The sequence below is a fragment of the Corvus kubaryi genome, unplaced genomic scaffold, assembly GCF_017639235.1.
Source record: "Corvus kubaryi isolate FWS band 111438036 unplaced genomic scaffold, C.kubaryi_AGA036_p1.0 71, whole genome shotgun sequence".
Lineage (NCBI taxonomy): Eukaryota > Metazoa > Chordata > Aves > Passeriformes > Corvidae > Corvus > Corvus kubaryi.
The window spans coordinates 18,072,122-18,090,900 of record NW_024582059.1 but is presented as its reverse complement, the minus strand read 5'-3'; the positions used below and the strand labels follow the sequence as shown (position 1 = coordinate 18,090,900).

At 38.5% G+C, this 18,779-nt stretch overlaps 1 protein-coding gene and 1 long non-coding RNA gene across 2 annotated transcripts in view; one reads left to right on the top strand and one right to left on the bottom strand.

The window, feature by feature from the left end:
• EDNRA (endothelin receptor type A) overlaps positions 1–11,096 on the bottom strand; it is a 33,522-nt gene extending 22,426 nt beyond the window's left edge. The window contains exons 1-2 of the mRNA XM_042049672.1: positions 10,998–11,096; positions 7,695–8,202 (exon numbers count right to left, since the gene is read on the bottom strand). Of these exons, the coding sequence (XP_041905606.1) occupies positions 7,695–8,123 (429 nt within the window). The 5' untranslated portion in view covers positions 8,124–8,202; positions 10,998–11,096. The remainder of the gene's footprint in view (positions 1–7,694; positions 8,203–10,997) is intronic.
• Positions 11,097–11,286: 190 nt separating this feature from the next.
• Positions 11,287–18,538, top strand: LOC121674879. Its single transcript, XR_006019878.1, has 3 exons — positions 11,287–11,383; positions 12,177–12,327; positions 13,000–18,538. It is a non-coding gene; the product is annotated as an uncharacterized LOC121674879 (long non-coding RNA).
• Positions 18,539–18,779: the final 241 nt, after the last annotated feature.

The window sequence follows — 18,779 nt, the reverse complement described above, 5'->3', positions numbered from 1 at the left end:
TCAGGAGGTCCCCTCTCTCTGCCATGTGGCATTGAGGATGGAAGAAAAAGCTTCATACCTGCCCTTTCCTGCTCTGATGTCATTCTAGTGCTCTGGAGACTTCTCTTCCTATATCCACTTGGGACCATTGTTGGACGCTCAAGGTCTGCTTCCCAGAAACTGAACTATGTTCCATACACATAGTGCTTGCCCCTCATGCTGCCCTCATACAGGATACTCTCCTGGGTTTCATGTTCCATGATACTCCTGGAACAACTCTGGCACAACCCTGGAAGTCAGCTTCATCCCTGGAAGTTCCATCATCAGGAACAATAGAAATACTTCCTTTGTTCTGTGACTTAAGTTACACTTGTGCAGTAATGGCAGAAGGGACCAAGCCAGCAGATTTCATCCATATATATGAGATCCAGTTGTACAAGTGACCATCATCTCCTAACAGGGGAGCAGGAGTTACAAAACCAGTGTAGTCTGGGATGATTTTCTTTCCTTGCCACATGGCCCAGAATGAAAGACAAGGGAAATTCTTCTGGTTTTGTTAGAGCAGCACATTTGTTTTTGCTGGGGTTTTTATATATATTTATATATATATATATATTTTTTTTTTTTTAAGGCTAGCTTCCTCTAGAAGATACTGAGCTGTCTTGATAAAGCTCTGTCTTAAGTTGTGTTCTACAATTATATATGCCCTTGTCTGCTTCAAGGCATGGGCCAGACATGTACCTGGTGATTTGGGTGGAATCCAGGTGATATCTGTCTGAGCACAGAAGTGTCTAAATTCTATACCACCGAGTTGAGTGCATTAAGTGACAAAAGATGATGATTCTGACTGAAGTGTCTCACCTACCTCTGATCTGTAAGACTGCTTAGTTAGAAATAAGGATGTATTGAGTCCTCTGCAGTGTTTTTTGGTTGTGGTGACTCAAACAGGACCCTTCTGTCCCCATGAAGTGTCACAGGATAAGAATTCACCTTTCCCTTCTTCCTGCAACCCATATATCCAGGAGAGATTTGCATTACTGGACAAAGCTCATCCATTTCTTGCTTCACAACTCAGCTGTGCTCCACCACTTAGCAAGAAAGAGGGAAAGCTGTAAGGGTGGAGATGGAACACAGCCTGTCTCTAAATATTCCTTCCCACTGCTGACGTGAAAAACCTCAGATTTTGAAAGGAATGGTGACTAGAGGAAAGCAAAGAGTAGAGGAAAACAAAGAATGAGGGTAGCCTTTATAATGCAGGGCATAAGACCAGTATATTATGGTGAGATGATAGTTCAAGCTTCTGCCAGCTTTGGGATCATTTGTTTATTTCCTTACACTTAAGTTCACAACCCTGGCATGGTAGAGAAAACACGCTATATCTCTTCAGCTTTTCTTTGCAGGAAATACATTCCTGATTTTGCTACAACCAAGAACTGTCTTTTTTCCACTTTGGGTGGGTAAAAGACTGACTGGTTTTCTTCCTAGAAGGAAGAAAGGTTGTGTGGGAATGCATGAGAACCATCAAAGGCATTTTTTTCTCTGAATTGCCCTACCAAAGCCTTTTCTGCTATTTTGCTCATCTTAGCCCAGCTGAGTAAAGGTGAAGGTAGCAGAGGGTCTCATGCCATTCACTGAATGTTTTTCTCCTGCTTAGGCAGCTGTGGAAGAGAATGTATGGTTTTTACACAAGGGAAAATAGATTCTACTTCAAGAGATCCTGAAAAGTAAGGAAACAAATGCCCTGGTTTTGCAGCAGAACATTCTGTCTCAACTAACTGGAAAAACATCCTACGTTTTAGGTTCTTGTTAAAATGCTTATATTTATTACAAAAATCTGCTTAGCAGTAAGGCATTCCTAAAGACTCTAGGCATCTCCCCTGTGGTATTTTTGCTGTTTACAAAGCAGGATTACTTTCCACGGTGTTGGATATCTTCCCATCCTTCTAGGTAAACTGTTTCTCAAGCTGGGCTGCCCTTCTTCAGGGAAATGAGCTGCAAGGTGTGCTTATGTGCATGGTGATTTGCTGAAAGGAATTTTTTTCAATCCCTCGGCATAATATTGCCTTTGTTATTCTTCCAGCTATGTTTTCTTTTGTGTGTTGCTAAAAAGAGTGACAGGATTTCTAAGAAGTTACTGCAGAACTGGTAAACCCTGGATATGCGCAATCAAAACAATTCCTGGTTATCTGTAGAGTTCAGATGGTTGAGAAATAAAGACAGCAAACATACTAAAATATTCTCTCAAGCCTAGAATCTCTAAGTACTGTATACTGTTTAAAATCCACAGAGCAGAGAGGCAGGCATGAGATGAGGAGCTGAAGATGAGGGAGGAGCTGTGCATTGGTAAGAACATACATCCTACCCCCAAAACACAGCCATGAGTTAAAGGCAGAGTGCATCTTGAACTAAGACCTAGAATATAAAATCTCTTCCTTAACTGCTGCCCTGGTGTGCACATTAAACACACTGTACTAGGAAGCTACAGTTTGTAAATAGAACAGATTCCTGATGGATTTCTTTTCCCTGCTCCATTTTGGGAAGCTTCTGCCTTCAGGACTCAGTGATCAATTCCTGTGCTACCTCTGGATTTCCGCTATGTTTGGTCACTACATAGAGACGTACACACAAATAATAGGTCCGGCTTGAAGCAGGTTCTATGGATTTCTGCATCACACTGGGCTGCCCATTCATTGCTTCTTTGAAACCCTGATAAGAATTCAATGAAAGCCAGAATGCAGTTGTTGAGGCCTCAGAATTTCCTACTTATGTTGGTACTTCATTGAGAAATACACACTATACATATGAAAAATTCTGCTTTTAAAGAAAGGTTTCTTTTCTAAGTGCCCTTAACTTTTTGTGTGCTCTTGGCTTGGCTTTATACTTCTTTGTCACAAAACTATAACTGCTACAGATGCCACTTGCTCTATCAGCTACAAGATCAGTGCCAATGTGGTTGATTATCATTCCTGTGTAGCTATAATATTAATCCTGTTGGTGAAGGTGTTCAGATATGCCAAATAATTTTTGATTCAGAAGGGATTGCTCTGACACTTATGCACATGCTCTGATGTTAAAAAATGTCCATGACTAGAAATGCCTTAGCTGAGTCTTCCTTTACTGAAGACAAAACGGATGAACATGTTTGCTTGCTGTTAGCTACTTTCCATATTTAGATTTTTAATGTTCTAGGTGGACTACTCAGATTTAGATGCTGTTGCAACTAAAGTAAGAATGAATACCAATTAACTAACCAAAAATCCCCCTGTTTCACTCAAGGAAACATCTTGAGCTGTCTGAGCAGTGAACACTTGCTTTTTTCCTGGGTAGATGTCTTCCATTTTGTACTAGTAAAATAATTAGGAAAATGTTATTAAAGAAACAGGTGAAAAGCTGCCTAATTTGCTGCATCTACTTTATAAACTAATGGTTTAAGGAGTTAGTATCTAAGGCAATGTAGTTTATGTCAGTCTTATGTAGGCCAGTTCACAAGAAATTTATATGTTCTTCTCTAAAGTGCATGAAACTGGAAGCAGAGACAGCTTGGGACTTCCCAGTAACAGTTAAAACTGAATTTTGCCATTGTAAAGGTGAGAGCCTTGGTCTAGAGTGCTCCAAGCTCCACAAGCTCAGGAAAGAGCAGTGGACAGCAATGTCTGTGGTTGAGTACCTGTTGTTGTTCCTGTTGCTCTGCTAAACTTTAGCCATGAGAGCAGCAGCGGGAACAGCCATGAGGGTTTGCCAGAGCTCAGAGCAGCCAAGGCAGCAGTGGTGCTATGAATATTCTGCTGCTGCCTTTGCACAGCCTTAGGAAACAGTGTAGTGCCTTTATGGAAAGCAGCCCTCTAAAGTTTTCTTGCATTGCATCTGAATGTATTTGCTCAAAAATGCACATGGTGGTGATGAGTAATGCAGGTGATCAGCAGCTTTCAGTTAGGTGCTAATACCACCTGATACAAGAAGAGGAACCTGTCTCTTCTTCAGTACCTTAACCCTACCTCTACAGCAGCATAAAATATAAAACTTTTATTTTCTGGTCTTCTTTCCTCTGCAGAGAAATACTTCTTACTGATTCTTACGGGGCTTTAGGCTTTGACATCTTGAATGGCTGAGATGGGTGTATTTTGGGAAAAGAGGAAACTATTTGGGTGCTGGTGGTATAAAAATGTGATTGAAAATTAAATTGTCCCAGTTTGGTCTATTAAGGTTGGATTTATAACTGTCACCCTTCCTGTAAAACTCAATTTATTAAGATTTTTAATACTGATTTGATACTTCAAGTGGATATATTGTGGTAATTAAATGTAATGGAGCTTTAATACATGCAGAATATCTTCAAAGGACAGTGAATATTACACACATCTCAATCCACTTAACAATAAGGGGAACCCACTATATAATTACAGTAACTGGAGAAAGTAATGGGTGAGGTTTTGAGCCTACTGTACCACAAGGAAAGGTTAAAAATGTCAAACACCTGTGACCACATCTTTAGTTGACATAAATTACATAATTACTTATTTTCCAGCATCATATCTTTGTTAATTGTGTAAATGCATAATAGAATGAAGAAGTAAATTCTTCTGGGATCTTCCACTGCCAGTTACTATAATTTTATAGCTGTGTCTTTCTAAGGATTTGTAAAATGGATTTGAGTATCAGTAGCATTATCTACTTCTCTTTTGAAAGTAGTTTTAAAATAGTTAAGGCTACATTATGTTTCAGGAAGGTGGTTATAACTATTTCTAATACTCAGTTTTAATTACACAGTATTACACATTTTGTTCTATACAATGTGGCCATCTTAACACTGTACTGTTTGTTATTTTAATATGCAGCTGAATTCTTGTTTACTCTAATTCTGTCTTCAGACCTGTTTTGTCCTAAAAATGAAGATCTGACCAAAAAGGTATTAAGTGTTTGACACCACTTGTTATAGAGGATACTAATATATGTTCAACATGAGGCTGACTCTGAAACTAAAAGAATCTTTTAAAATAAAGTTCAGAAGTGTACAAATTACTTTAAAACAAAAATAAAAACACTTGAATTGTTTTTCCTTAAAAGCCTATCACTTCCATTATCCAATCGTGATATTTCCAGTGGCCACCCTTCGTACTGTTACTCAACAAGAGGAGCTGAAAGATGACACCGATTTTAGGATCCCTAGTGGTACAAATAGGAATGGCATTTATTTAGCAAACTTTAAACCCAACTCCTAATGTAAGCATTACTGAATGGTTCATATGAAAAATGCTCTATAAATAGTAATTGCATTTCTTATCAGAAGTACTAGGGCTCCCTTAAAAATGTTATAAATGCTTCACAATACATGCAGCTAACCTTAGACAAAAAGGTGTTTGTATATGGTAATTTATAAGTAATTTATTTTGAAAGTTAAATCACTGAAAAATAGCTAAAAGTTAGAATTAAGCTTTAAAGGTGATTTTAATTCTGCCTTCTTATACGTGGAAATTGGCAGACATTGATGTCAAGGGGCTGCAGTTTTGTTCATAGCATTTATTTATCCAACACTTCTCTGCAGCACAGAAATAATTTCTCATATAGGCTAAGGAAATTCCATTTGTACAGAGCTAATCAGAAGCATATTTCAGCTCATCATATAAGATAGAGCAAGACAAGTGAGCCTATGGAATTCCAGAGAAGCAACAGAAAATTAATAGACAAAAATGTATTGCAAAATAATAAAGAGAATATAAAAAATATTGTTTGTTTCTTTCAACTAAGCTTCTAAAGAATTTTCAGAAGACCATCAAAAGGCAATTCTGAAAGGCAAAATTAATTCCAAATTTTCATTCCTCTTTGTGAAAAGCAGCAGAGCCCTTGAAAGGTTAGAAAAAATTGTGTAATAAAAATGCTTGTTCTTTCTAAAACTTGGCTCTGAAAAGAACTCATGCCATTTTTCCTTAAAATTTACTATCAGATATACCATGAGAAGTGAGAGTGCTGGCTTAGCAATTATCCATAAAGACACAAGGGTAATTTACCGGGGAGGACACTAATATATTATGGGAGGTGCAGTCATAGAATCACAGAATGGTTTGGGTTGAAAGGGACCTTAAAGATCATCCAGTTCCAACCCCCCAGCCATGGACAGGGACACCTTCCACTGGACCAGGCTGCTCGGAGCCCCATCCAGCCTGGCCTTGTGCAGGCTCTGAGTCCAGCTAAGAGCCCCAGTCCTATGTCCCATTAGGCATTTACCCAGCTATGGAAGACAGGTGAATCCCAAATCAGGCAGAAGCTGATCTTTCTCACCAACTCGTTAATCCAAAATACAGATATCTTATCAACAAGTTGCCAGCTTAATTTTCCAGGTGGAGTATTGAAAAGTGTGAACTAGAATTTCCGTTAAATCACATCCATAATTATTTATAGTCATCCTAGTGTCAAATTCATATTATATTAAAACCAGATAAAGTTAAAAGACTTATCTGTAATTTTTACAACTGGAAGATCAGAACCAGGTGCTGCATTTCACCATAGAAAATATGCCTCTGTACAAATGTAATCTATGCACACAGAGATAATTTAAATCCATTAATTAATTCAAACTTTATGATCTTGTCCGATGAACACCTGTATTATTAAGCAGTTATGATGCCAATGTTATATAAATGCAAAATGCATCTTTTAAAATCACTGTTTCTTTTATTTTAAAATCCAAATTGAAACCACAGGGCACTAGTTAATATAAAACCATGCATTAAAATGTTTCATTTAAAACACATGTAAATAAAAGTCTTTGGAATCTTTAAGGGCTGAAATAGTGAAGAACATTTTTTCTTAATTATATGACTTAAACTCTTATTTACTAACAGAAACACTTCATGTTTCTGCTGAGAAAAGAAAGAAGTGAAATATCCTATCAGCTATGCACCTGTGTACCATCCATAAAGAGTGAGATACAAGACTACAAAATTATTTGATTATTTTCTCAGATAAGTTAATATCAATGAAATATATTTTAAAAAAGCTCAGTTCTGCTCATTCAATCGTGTTCTGGCTTGAATTATATTAGTAAATATAAATTGCATTAGAAAAAGCATTGCTTTATGGCTTTGTTCAAATAAAACACCAGGACAGGATAACTTTATACCAGATAAAAGAGTTGATGACGAGCCTTTTCACACTTTGACAAAACCAGATGAAATTTAATATTTCAGAAATGGTCTGTGATATAATTTGAATAATTTTGAGACTCTGCTATTAATGAATATTAAATGAAAACCTTAAGGCTCATCTTAACTGACATAAAGTCTCCCTGCAAAGCCATAATACGAAGCCTGCGTATCACAGGGAGTATTTTCTGTAAAAATATGAAGTAAGGATTGGATAATATAAAAATAGCAACTAGTCCATCAAGGAGGAGAACAGTTTATAAAAAGTTCTTCCCTCATAAATTCTTTTGCTAGCTATAGCAGCTATGAGAAATGAAGAGCTCCTGTGAAATGAAATGCCCAAGGCCACACTTTGGTTAAGAGCTATGAGCTACATCATCTTTAATGGGAGATACACTTTTTCTTGATGGAGGTGAGACCTGAGAGCAAGGTTTTTGTTGCAGAACAGAAAGGAGTTGTATTGTTTCCTTAAGTGCACTATTCATTGACAAAAACCCACTAAATAGAGGAGGAAGCACAGAGGAGAGCCAGCGAACCCCTAAGGAACCGCAGTTAGAATGGATCGTGGTATCCTACCTTGTACACGATGATGGGGATATCAATGACAATATAGATAAGGTCTCCCAGTGCCAGGCTGGCTATCAGTGCATTCGGGCCATTCCTCATACACTTGTTCTGGTAAATGATCCTGAGCAGAGTCGCATTCCCAACCATCCCGACGATGAAAATAGCACAGGATACCACGGTGTTAATGTACTTAAAAGTTTCGGCAATCTTAGTCTGCTGGGAGCATTTGACAGTTTGGTTGGACACCGGGGGCTGCATGGTGGTGAGGAGAATGCTGGATTCCATCCCTGAGAAGGTGGAAAGGGGGTTTCCCGAGTCACTCCGATTGGCAATGTCTCTGTCAGAGCTGTCACTGAGGACAAATCCAGGGACCAGAAGCAGTAAGGAAACCCTTAAACACAAGGCTTCCATCCTGAAGTCCCCAACGAGCAAATTCATTGAGACAAGGGTTTGGGTTTTTTCTTCAGTATTTCAGTGCAGAAGAGATACTTCTCACTTCTTCACCTGCAGAGAGAAACTGTAAGCAAAAAAAAGAAAAGAAAAAAGAAGCACATAATCAGTACAACAGGTAGTCTAACACGTCCTGTTTCTCACTTAGAAGCACATATATATAAACACCTGTTTATACTCACTGTGCTGCTCTGAAATCTACATTACCCCCATTACCTGTCTGACAAAAGACAAACACAAAAAAATCCTTACGTAAGTGATAGTTTATGCAAATAAGATCCCACAAAACCCTTTTAGCTTGAGACAGAATTTGTATAGGGATGGAAAAAATAAGGTGGATGGAATTCTGTTTTAAAATAGAGTCTTGCAGGAAAAGTCGGCCTGCCTTGGAGACTGCTGAATGGTATTGTAGCTAAAATAAGAAGTTATTCTTTTCTCTTCGAAAAAGAAAGGTAACAGCACTGCATTAAAAACTACATGTAATAAATTCATCAAATTTCTGAGTATTTTTGGTATATTGCAACAATTAGTCTTTGTATTATTTTTCTCTGACTTACTACCTGGATTTCAAATTAAGACTGAAAAGACATCTATTTCAAATCAAAATCTGGATCAGATCCAAAATTCCTAAATATTAGGAGGAAGATTTTATAGTCCTAGGGTAGACCTCTGGCCAGGAAAAACCTTCAAACTTTGTGATTTGGTCCTAAGTGTAATTGCAACTCATGCTGAGTACTTATCCACAGTGAAGTTAATAATAAAAATCTAAGCTCTTTTAAAGATAAAACACATTTGACTTAGTGTTCTAAGCAACAACTCATGACATTTCCAGGTAGGGAAGAAAGCATCATAGAATCCTGCCCCAGTAAGTGGGAGTGCCTGTGTGTAACCTGCGTTGTAGGTGCTAAACCCCCAGTGAAACCAGGGATGCCACTTAAGTCCATTTTCTTGAAGCCTCGGTTTAGTTTAAGATTCTTTATTTTAACATGGCTTATATCTGCAAAACAAGACAAAGTGCTGCAGTGTTGACAAAAGAAGAGTAGAAAATAAAGTATTTATAACTTCCTGATTTCCAGGGACTCGCCTGAAGTATTTGGGAGGATCCTTTTAAATAAATTAATCCTAATTTCATTCCCTATGGGGCTATTAAATCAGAGTTTATAGCAAGACGTTTACCAGAGAAGGAAGGAGAAAATTTACTGATAGTACTTCTGGAGCAGGCACAGTATAAATATTTATTACTATTGCAGGCTTCTGTTGTGTGTGGTCTGTGGAAGTGTGTGTGTACCTCTAAACAGCAGCAGATGCGATGCTAACTGGAGTATTTCTGTCTGGCATGCAGAGTGCTGTCCCTCACAGACCAGGGATCCACCTTTCAATCCTTTTATTGCTGTATTTGAGATCAGGAACTGACCAACTGGCAGTTCCCATGGGCTTTATTTCAAAGTTTTATGTACTAAATAATAAATCCTTCTTTAATTAAATTAAATGCTGGTTATGATGGTATCTCAGGGCACTTAGCAGCAGCATGGTGTAAGTGTTTTCACTAGAGGTTACTAAATCATACCAGAAACAACAGAGATGTTTGATGTAATTCTTTTCAGGCAAGGATTAATACTTGTATTATTTCCTGACTATGGTTCCGCAATTTACAAATGGGAGAAGTGTATCACTATTAAATAGCTTTCCCAAGTAAATGTGATGGAGCTATGAACAGAACCCACAGCCCTATCTTTTAGTCGTTAGATTAGTTTCCTCCTTACTTGGTGACTTTTTACGTGAAAATGTGATGTATGTGTCATATAAACACGGTAGTAGCACGGCAGTCACACCACCAGCATGCAGAGCTAGGAACAGCATTGCCAATTACCATCTCTTCTCTCTCCCGGAAGAAACTTTCCCCTAAGAAGCAAAACTAGAAAGTTATTAATAGACTAACTTCTAAGGGTACTTTTAAAATAGATTCCTGACAGCCCTTCATTCCTCTGTGCATACTTTAAAAGTATTTATCTTGTTACAGAATACAACGTGCAACCTGCCTCGTGAGAGTAACACACTGGCATCCCTGATAACTTTCTGTGATAAGGTAATCTAGGATTGTCCTTCTTCACACTCAGCCTGGGTACATGGAGGGTGTGAGGGTGCTCTGTTAATGTGGGAGCCACCCGCCTGTGCTGTGCCTGTGCTCCTGCAGTGCTGCAGAAGCAGCCGCGGATGCAGGGAAATAAATTCCTGACTTGCCTGGAGTATCAAGTCAGAAAAATTCCCATGCCGAGGTTCGCAAGAAGAGACCGTACTAGTGGAAATGAAATTGTTCCAAGTATTAAAGACGAGCTACGACGTTAACAGGGCTTGATCAGTGTAAGGCAGCCGAGATGCGAACCGGAGCAAATGAAGCGGAGCAGGGCAGGAAGGCACTGAAGGGGACAACGCCGGCAATGGGGATTCTCTGGGCTGTTCCCGGCGTGCGCTGCCGGGGAAGCCGTCTGCTGCTCCTTCTCCAAGGCGAGAGGAAGCACGCTCCTTGCACCACCAGCAAAGGATCAATTCCCACGTGCATTGGCAAACCAGTGCTGCCTGCCCTGCAGCCCACAGAGAGCCTCTGGCTCTGTTAAACTTTATGCAGTAACAGTTCCCCCAAGCTGCCTTGTGCCCGTCTCTTGTTCTCCTCCCTTTCTCTCTCTCACACACTCACACCCGCACACAGAGGTGCACCACCGCCACCGAATCCCTCTCCGGGGCGTTCTCAGCGGTGCGGAAGGTGCCCGCGGCTCGGGCCGGGCTATTCCCGAGGTGGCATCGGGATGGGTCTCCCGCAGCATCCCGCGCACTTCCCCCGCCGCGCCTCCCCGCCCGGCTCACCCTCATGCTTGGGGCTGCTGCCGCCGCCGCCGCCTCGGAGAATTTCCTCTGAGTGGCTTTTCCTGGGATAGTCTTACCAGATCCTCCTGCCTGCGTCTGACTGGGTGGAATTGAAAATCTCCACCTCCGCTAAATCAGTGAACGAAAGAGACAGACTGAAGAAGTCGGAGCGTCCCCTCTCCTCTGCCCCCTCCCCCAATTAAAACAAACCTCCAGCCCGAACTGAGCCCCTGCCAATGTTAAACACAAAGGCTGCCTCCCGGGCACAGGGGAACACGGAGCTCTTTAACTCTTTCCTCGCTGAAACTGAGCACAGCTGCTTTGCTGGACTGATCTAAACCCACTGCTGCAGCTGCCTGCTGACGGCACGCAGGATTCTCAGGAAGGTCTGTATCTGATCCCACCAGACGGCAGAGGAGCCATGAGCAAAACGGGGAAATCTGATTAAATAAACCGCTCTTGCTTTGCATTTGCCCTAGGGTGGGCCAGGATCAGAATCTCTGAGACAATCAGTAAAACTCTATGTGTGAGAGTTTCAAACATGCTGGATCAGTAAATGGAAACTGCTCCTGAGTTAAAGTTTCTTTGATCCATCCAGGACACACCTTGCTGATGCATCTTAGTTGCATTTACAAGGATAATAAGAGTGTGGCATTTTCTGTCATTCCTGTGTTTTCTATTACTGTTCTTCTGTCAAGACAGAGGTGCAAAAAAATTTGTGCAGAAAAGGTGGAAAGTTCATTTATACTTAATGGTATTTTCTCACAGTGAGAAAAAATGCAAGTATGTCAGAGGGAGCAGCTTGTACTGGAAAAGGTTTCAAAATCCCTTCATGCTAGCAAGTTTATGAAACTTTGAGTCCTTTGTTGAATCATTTCAGGTTTCTCATTTCCTGGCAAGTTTTCATCTGGTTGTACCACAGAAATTAGTTTCTGAACATATATGGGCTTCTTTTGAATAAAAAAGGGCAATTTTCCTAAATAAGATGCAAAAATATGTCGTCGTGAAACTGCAAAAGCAGAGCGAAAAGAATAATAGAAAATGTGATGCTAGTGGCCTGCAGAATTAAAATATCTGGCACTAAATTGTGTAAGAAAATGTTTTGAACTTGATCAGTTTTGCATAGTTAAAAGTGTGCTTCTGTAGTATGTTTGAAATCATCTGATAAATATTGAACAGGAAAAACCAGCATCTGGATCGACTGGATTAGCAGTACTTTATTACTTCTGGAAAGTCATCTCAGTTAATTGAAGTGTCAAAACACAGGATCTTTGAAGGAACATACATGTTCAGGCTGAGAATCAAAGGGAGTCTACTGTTTGCAAATCAGGTAGAAATTTAATTCAAAATCTCAGGTTGCCGTGAAGTTGAATAAATGCTGATAAGCCACTAAATTACCCATATACTACTACAAAAATTCTTTACAGTCTGTTAATTGATGCTTAGTGTTAATGATTTGCTTTGTCAAGAATCGTCTACATGGTAACTTGTTGGAAAAGCTGTTGAAGAGTTGGAAAGGCTATCATTAAAAACCATGTGCACTTTCTGGAGTGCTTTATTGAATGCAATTCTTGAATTACCTCTGTGTTCTATAAACATCGTTAAGACCCTATTCCTTTCTTGGGCCATTTGACCTTTATGTCTAAACAATTAGAGCTGTAGCAAAAAAAAAAAAACAACAAAAAAACCCAAACCAAACCAAAGCCAAAAAGTATATTTCTGATCTCATTCAAACACACATTTGTTCTTCCTATTCATACTACCATGATTCCATGCATAACTATATTTACTATTACATGAAATAAATGTAATGAAATTATCAGATTTACTATGCTGTTAAAGATCTGTTTCTAGACAGCATTTATTACCATTGTGAGTGCATCTTTTATTGCCAACCCACATAAATAGTATTAGCTATTAGAAATTACTGATCCGTGTTCTTTGTTATTTTCACTGTTGCTGATTTTTAAAATTGACCTTTGTTTTGTCTTTAACCTTCTAGGTGTCTAAAGCTCAGCTGACATCATCTTAAACTAAGATAAATTCAAAAATTGTATTTAATTGTTCCTGCTTTTATGGTGTTCAGGAAAGTAACATGGAAAAGAAAGTTTTCATGTATGAATTATGCAAAAACTGCAGTTGGAAGTGCAGCTGACCTCAGCTACTGAGGAAAGTGATAAAATACAGTTCTTTACACCAAGAAGTTTTCAGCTGTTAGAGACACTTTCACCATCATTGTAGGACTGCTATCCTGTGCGTGGAAGAATTCTTGACTGAGGACTCTGTGTACCAGTTTCAGCACAGTGAAAGTGCTTCCTCTGACCTCTTCTGTTTTGTGTCTTCAACAAACTACTTAGCTTGTCTTGCATAACTTCAGAATTCAGAGTATGGGCAACATACCAATCTCATTAGAAAAAAAAAATACTGCATTTGCAGCTGGAGTGAAGAAGACTATCAGCATTTTGTAAAGCTATTAATTTCCATGAAGCCTTCAGGTATTAGAAAGGAATACTTTCATTTTATTGGATTGAAATGGATGTTGAGCAAATATATTACCTGTAAAGCCACTTACCTCCTCAGATTTGGTATGAAATAGGAACATAGGTTCATCAGGTCACAGAGTCCTAAATTGCATTACTGGGATTCAAAAGACCAAAATCAAAACCAGACATTGTCCATAATTGGCATTTCCATAAGTAGTCAGTTGGTGTGCTTATAATCTGTAGCATTTTCAGAAAATCGAAAGGTATTCATCACAAAGAATGTCTATTCTTTATTTAGATATTCAGAATTACTCTGAATATCTAATTACTCTGCATTCTTTCACTAGATCTCTGATACAGTTTTTATCAGAAATAATACAAACAATAGAAAATAGGAGCTACTTGGATAATTTGGAAAAATGAACCTAGATACTGCTGGTTACAATACTGGATAACAGTTTCACTTTGAATTCAGTATCTAGATCTAGTGAACAAGAACTCAGCAAATCCAAAACTTCTCATAGAAACATGCTGATTTCAAAAATACTTATTGGGCAGGTTTTTCAAGTTTTGCTACTCCAGTTCAGTCAGAAGTTGCACCTCATTGAACAAAAAGAAGAATCATCCAAACTGTCGAGAGTATTTCTGTCTTGAGTAGATGATCTGTTCTTCAACAACAGATGCACCTATGCAGCTTCTTTAGAAGAATTCAGTTAAAAAGAGCACTTTCCAGAAAATGTGAATTCATAGAAACTCAAGGCTCATTAATTCCAGTGATCATTGAACCAGTTATTTACTTCTGTTACCTAACATTTCTGTTTCCCAGCAGCTGCTTTATTTAAATTGTATCTCTAATAATGCCATATCTATAACTCTATTTATGCGCCTAGCACAAATAAATCCACTCTCTGGCAAGGCTATCTTGCTCCTCCCTCCTTCCTTGCCCTCTCCTTTCCTCTCTCCACCTTCCTCATTTCTCTGTCTCTCTCATGTTTCCTTCATGCTAATAGAAAATTTTGGCAATTAACAATGTGAATTTCTAATTCAAAGAGAGTTATAGTGAGAATGCTGTTGTATTAGTTTAATTCCATAACTGGAAAGGTGCTTGTATTAGAACATTAGAACCACTGAAATATTCCTGCCCTTGGGCTATAGGAACCTGAAGCTGTGAAAGAATCAAAAGGGATAAAGGATTGAATTTTAAAGGAAAAAATTGACCATGGAGCCAAACAATTAATACAGGAACAACTGCATGAGATACTGACCCCAAAAGGGAATATTAGTCAGGAACTGTGGATTGGGTGTATCTAAATTTTACAGAATCTTGATGGAAAAGTTTGAGTAAGAAGTGAGCTTCCTGGGCCTTTAGTGTGCAGATTGGAGAAATAATAGTATGTGTTGTTAATTCCCTTCAATTACTGAGCATTTCAGATTCCTCTGGGGAGCATTTACCTACTGTGTTAAATACAATAGACTAAGAGCATTTCAGAAAAGATTTACTGGGAGAGGTAATGTTGTTGGTCTTCATTTCCATAGACAAAGCCCTAATTTTTAAGCTCTGGATTTTATCAATCTACTTGGTGGGAGGCAGTAAAGAGGAGAGAACCAGACTCTTATCCCTCATTCTCAGTGATGGAAGAGGAGGCAAAGGCACAAGAAATGTCTTCTTGAAATACTAGAAATTAAATTTAAATATAGGAAAAATCACTTTCAGTGTAAGAATCATCAAAGAGTGACACCGGGTGCCCATAGAGGTTGGAGAATCTCCATCCTTGAAGATATTCAAACCCCAGCTGGACACAGTCCTGAGTGACCTGCTTTAGGTGGCTGGGCTCTGAGCAGGGGCATGGGCTAGATGATTTCTAAGGGTCTCTTCCATTCTCAAAAGTCTGCAAAGCTGGGATTCTGTGATTCAGATGAAACTTCCATTATGTAAAGAATATTTTGGCTTGAGCTCTGCAATTATGGAGTTCAAAATTCTTCAAGTTATGTTGTTTATATTGGGAAATGATGTGGTATTGAATTGAGCAGGAACGTCACACACACACAAAAGAGGACTTGTAAGTTAAAGTCCTCTGGCAAGTTGGATATTGTCCAAAAGGATAATGTCTCATGTTTAGTGAAATATTTAGCAAAGAGTGTACTTTTTAAATATCAGCTCTATACAGAAATTATGTTCTTCTTCTCTTTTGAGGCCAAGACAGCAAAATGAGTCACTGTAGGGAGCATTTGGGGATCTTCAGCTGTTCTCATTCTTCATCCCTATTGTTTCAGGCTACCCTGAAACTGGCTGTGAGCTAAGGGAGTTCAAGGAACCTGCTCCAAAAAGACCAGTCTTCAATGGTGACAGATAAAAATATTTCTACATAAATCCCTAAATATGCAGTAAAATGAAGAACAATAAAATAGCAATATGTCACAGAAGATGCCTGTTACATAATCATGAAATGAGTGAAATTATGCAGTGAGCAATTAAAAGCATACAAAAGAAAAAAAAAACCCAGGAGGAAGGAAAAACAGATATAAAGATAAATCAAAATTTGTTTTAAAGAACGTCAAGAAGAAGAGAATGTCTTAGATTAGAAAATCTTCCATATCTTACAAAAGTGTCAATTTGCATTTGCAGATGGGAGCCTGTGTAGAACACAAGTTCTGTGATAGAGGAATGCTGTTCTGCTGCCAGATGCATCTTTTATTATCTTAAGCACTAATAAATTTGTCTAGATAAGATAGTGAGATATTAGAATACCATTTTATCTTAATCTAAATAAGGTTAAAATTATTTCTATTGGCTACTCTGCAGTGAAGCTGTTTTTCATGGAAAACCCTGACTCATCTCATTTCTTTCTAATGTTTCTACATTATCTAATTTTTGTTAGTGTAACTAAAGCTAAGTTGAAATAAGCTGCTTGTACATTTACTTTGATACAGTAAAGTCCCATTCTTATATCATTCCACATTAAATGGTTAGCATAAACTATTCCATGTATTATCTTACTGCAAGCCACATATATAGGCCTATTTACAAACTTATCATTAAGTGATAGATTAATTACAAACTTCTGTGTGTTTTTATAGACAGATAGAAGGAATTCTCTGCAATGCAATTTTGAGATAAATGTTTCTACAAAAAGTTTCATCATTATTTTCTGCTATCTAGAAAATATTGTTTATTGGAAACCAAAGCACACATTTAGGTAACTAACACGGCATTAAGACAGTGTGAATAGAAAAATCTAGCTGTGTCATACTTGAGAGAAAAGGAGCTGACAGTTCTTTAGATTTTGGTGATAAAAGCTCTCAATCCTTTAGAAAGGGATCCTTCTATTTTTATGTTCTTGCATGAGAGTGTTCCGTGTGTTTGTTTTAACAGTACAGCTGGCTCCATCTCAAGTTTGGAAAGGCTGCATTAGGATATGATTGTGTTCCTGGCCATAGGATTGGTATGATGCTGTCTCGTGTCATCATGGCCTTGCTGTGACCTGGATTTCCATTGCAACGACTTTTCCCTATTATGTGGAGGAAGTGTTTTTGTGGTATTTGGCTGTGTTAATGCAGTTCAGTGATACTAAGTTTCGGAATTGTCAAGGAATCTGAATTTGTCTTGAGGATTCAGAGCATTGGGAGGCAATTAACCTTGGCTCCCTTCATTCCTCTTCCATCCCAGCTTCTTCATAGAGAGCCTTATCTCTTTTGCTGTGTTCTGTCTAATGAGAACCCCTCATATCTCCACATGTGCCTGGTAGTCCTCAGACACCGACACCACTGTTCATCAGCTGTCTTCCTTTTCCTGATCTTTGTCCCACTGTGGTTTCTCCAGCAGCTGGGAGTGTGCCCATTTCTTCATACACGGAACAGTAAATGGTTGAATTTTGCTGTTTTGCCCTTAGTGCCAGTCACAGTGCTGGGGCCTGGTGGGGTGAGGACAGACAGACAAGCCAAGTGGGAGGACTTGGCATCCCCCTTGGCTGCTGGCCATCCCTTGCTGCTCCCTGACAGACAGAGGGTGTGCTGGGAAGAAAAGAGGGAATGATTTTATGTGTCTTAGTCCAAGTATCCCAGACAAAGGATCCAACTCAGTTCTGCTATCTTTGGACAAAAATATTTCTTTCTCTGGTAACAGCAATTTTATATTGCCTTATGAAATAACTTGAAACTGAGCTGATTTCCATGTGTCACACCACTCTGAATGAACCTGTGTCTTCTCAAATAAAGGGAAATTGTGTAAAAATAAATTAATAATGCTGTTAAAATATGCCAGCATATAATCCTACATGTGTATTGTTAATTTCATTTTTATTCTTGTCACAGTCAGTACTTATAGATTGTTCAGAATATGAAATGAAAAGGAGCAAGAGATATTGTTGCCAGTCTCCCTTTCCTGGCTGATATTCCACTACAGTTATAAGGACTTTCATTTTATGATATTGGATTTTTGTCAGAAATAACATACAGAAGCAAGTATACAATAAGTCCTTTGTGTCAGGCTTTAACACAAGACTATTCTGTTTGTACAGATTAAAAGAATAAAATTTGAGACTGATTAAATTCCTGGGCACAGTGAGGTAAAAAATGATATTAGTTTTCTATGATAATTCTTATGAATATAGCCAAAAGCAAACTATTGTCAATAATTAAATAAAATAATGTACTTTAGATATCAAGCAACAGTAAGCTCAGGTTTTGTATTTTTAACTACCAACTACCCTGGTCAAAAATTTTCATCTCCTCTTGATTTAATGTGCTATTCAATTAAACTATTTAGGAAGGAGGTTAAAAATTACAACCAATAAATGCATGCAAATAGAAGTTTATGTACTCTTTGAACTAGCAAGTTTATAATTTGCATCATACCTTCCTGGGGAAGAACATCTGGAAAAACGCTTTCCATTTACTTTTGGATGTAAAACTCATCTTTTCTAACCCATGAATAAATGGTGTATGTGCAAACTTAACTCAGTCAGTTCTAATGTGGGAATGTAATGTTCTCTTTTGTCCCATGAAACCTCTGTAGTTATTTAGAATATTGAATTATGAATATACTAAACCCCAGGAATATCATTGTGGCACAGGTGCTGACAGCATACATGTCAAGCATATGGTCATGTGTTTTTTACTGCAGATCCACTAAAGTAAAAGATATTGGACTCTTGCACCACTGTTGGATCAGATTCTCAGCTGGCATAAAGGAGTGTAAACCTCTTGTTGGAACTGGAAATACATTTATTAGTATTTTCAGGGAATGATTATAGGGGGTGTAATTCCTTCCAAATCGCATTAGTGGACGTTGAAGGGACCA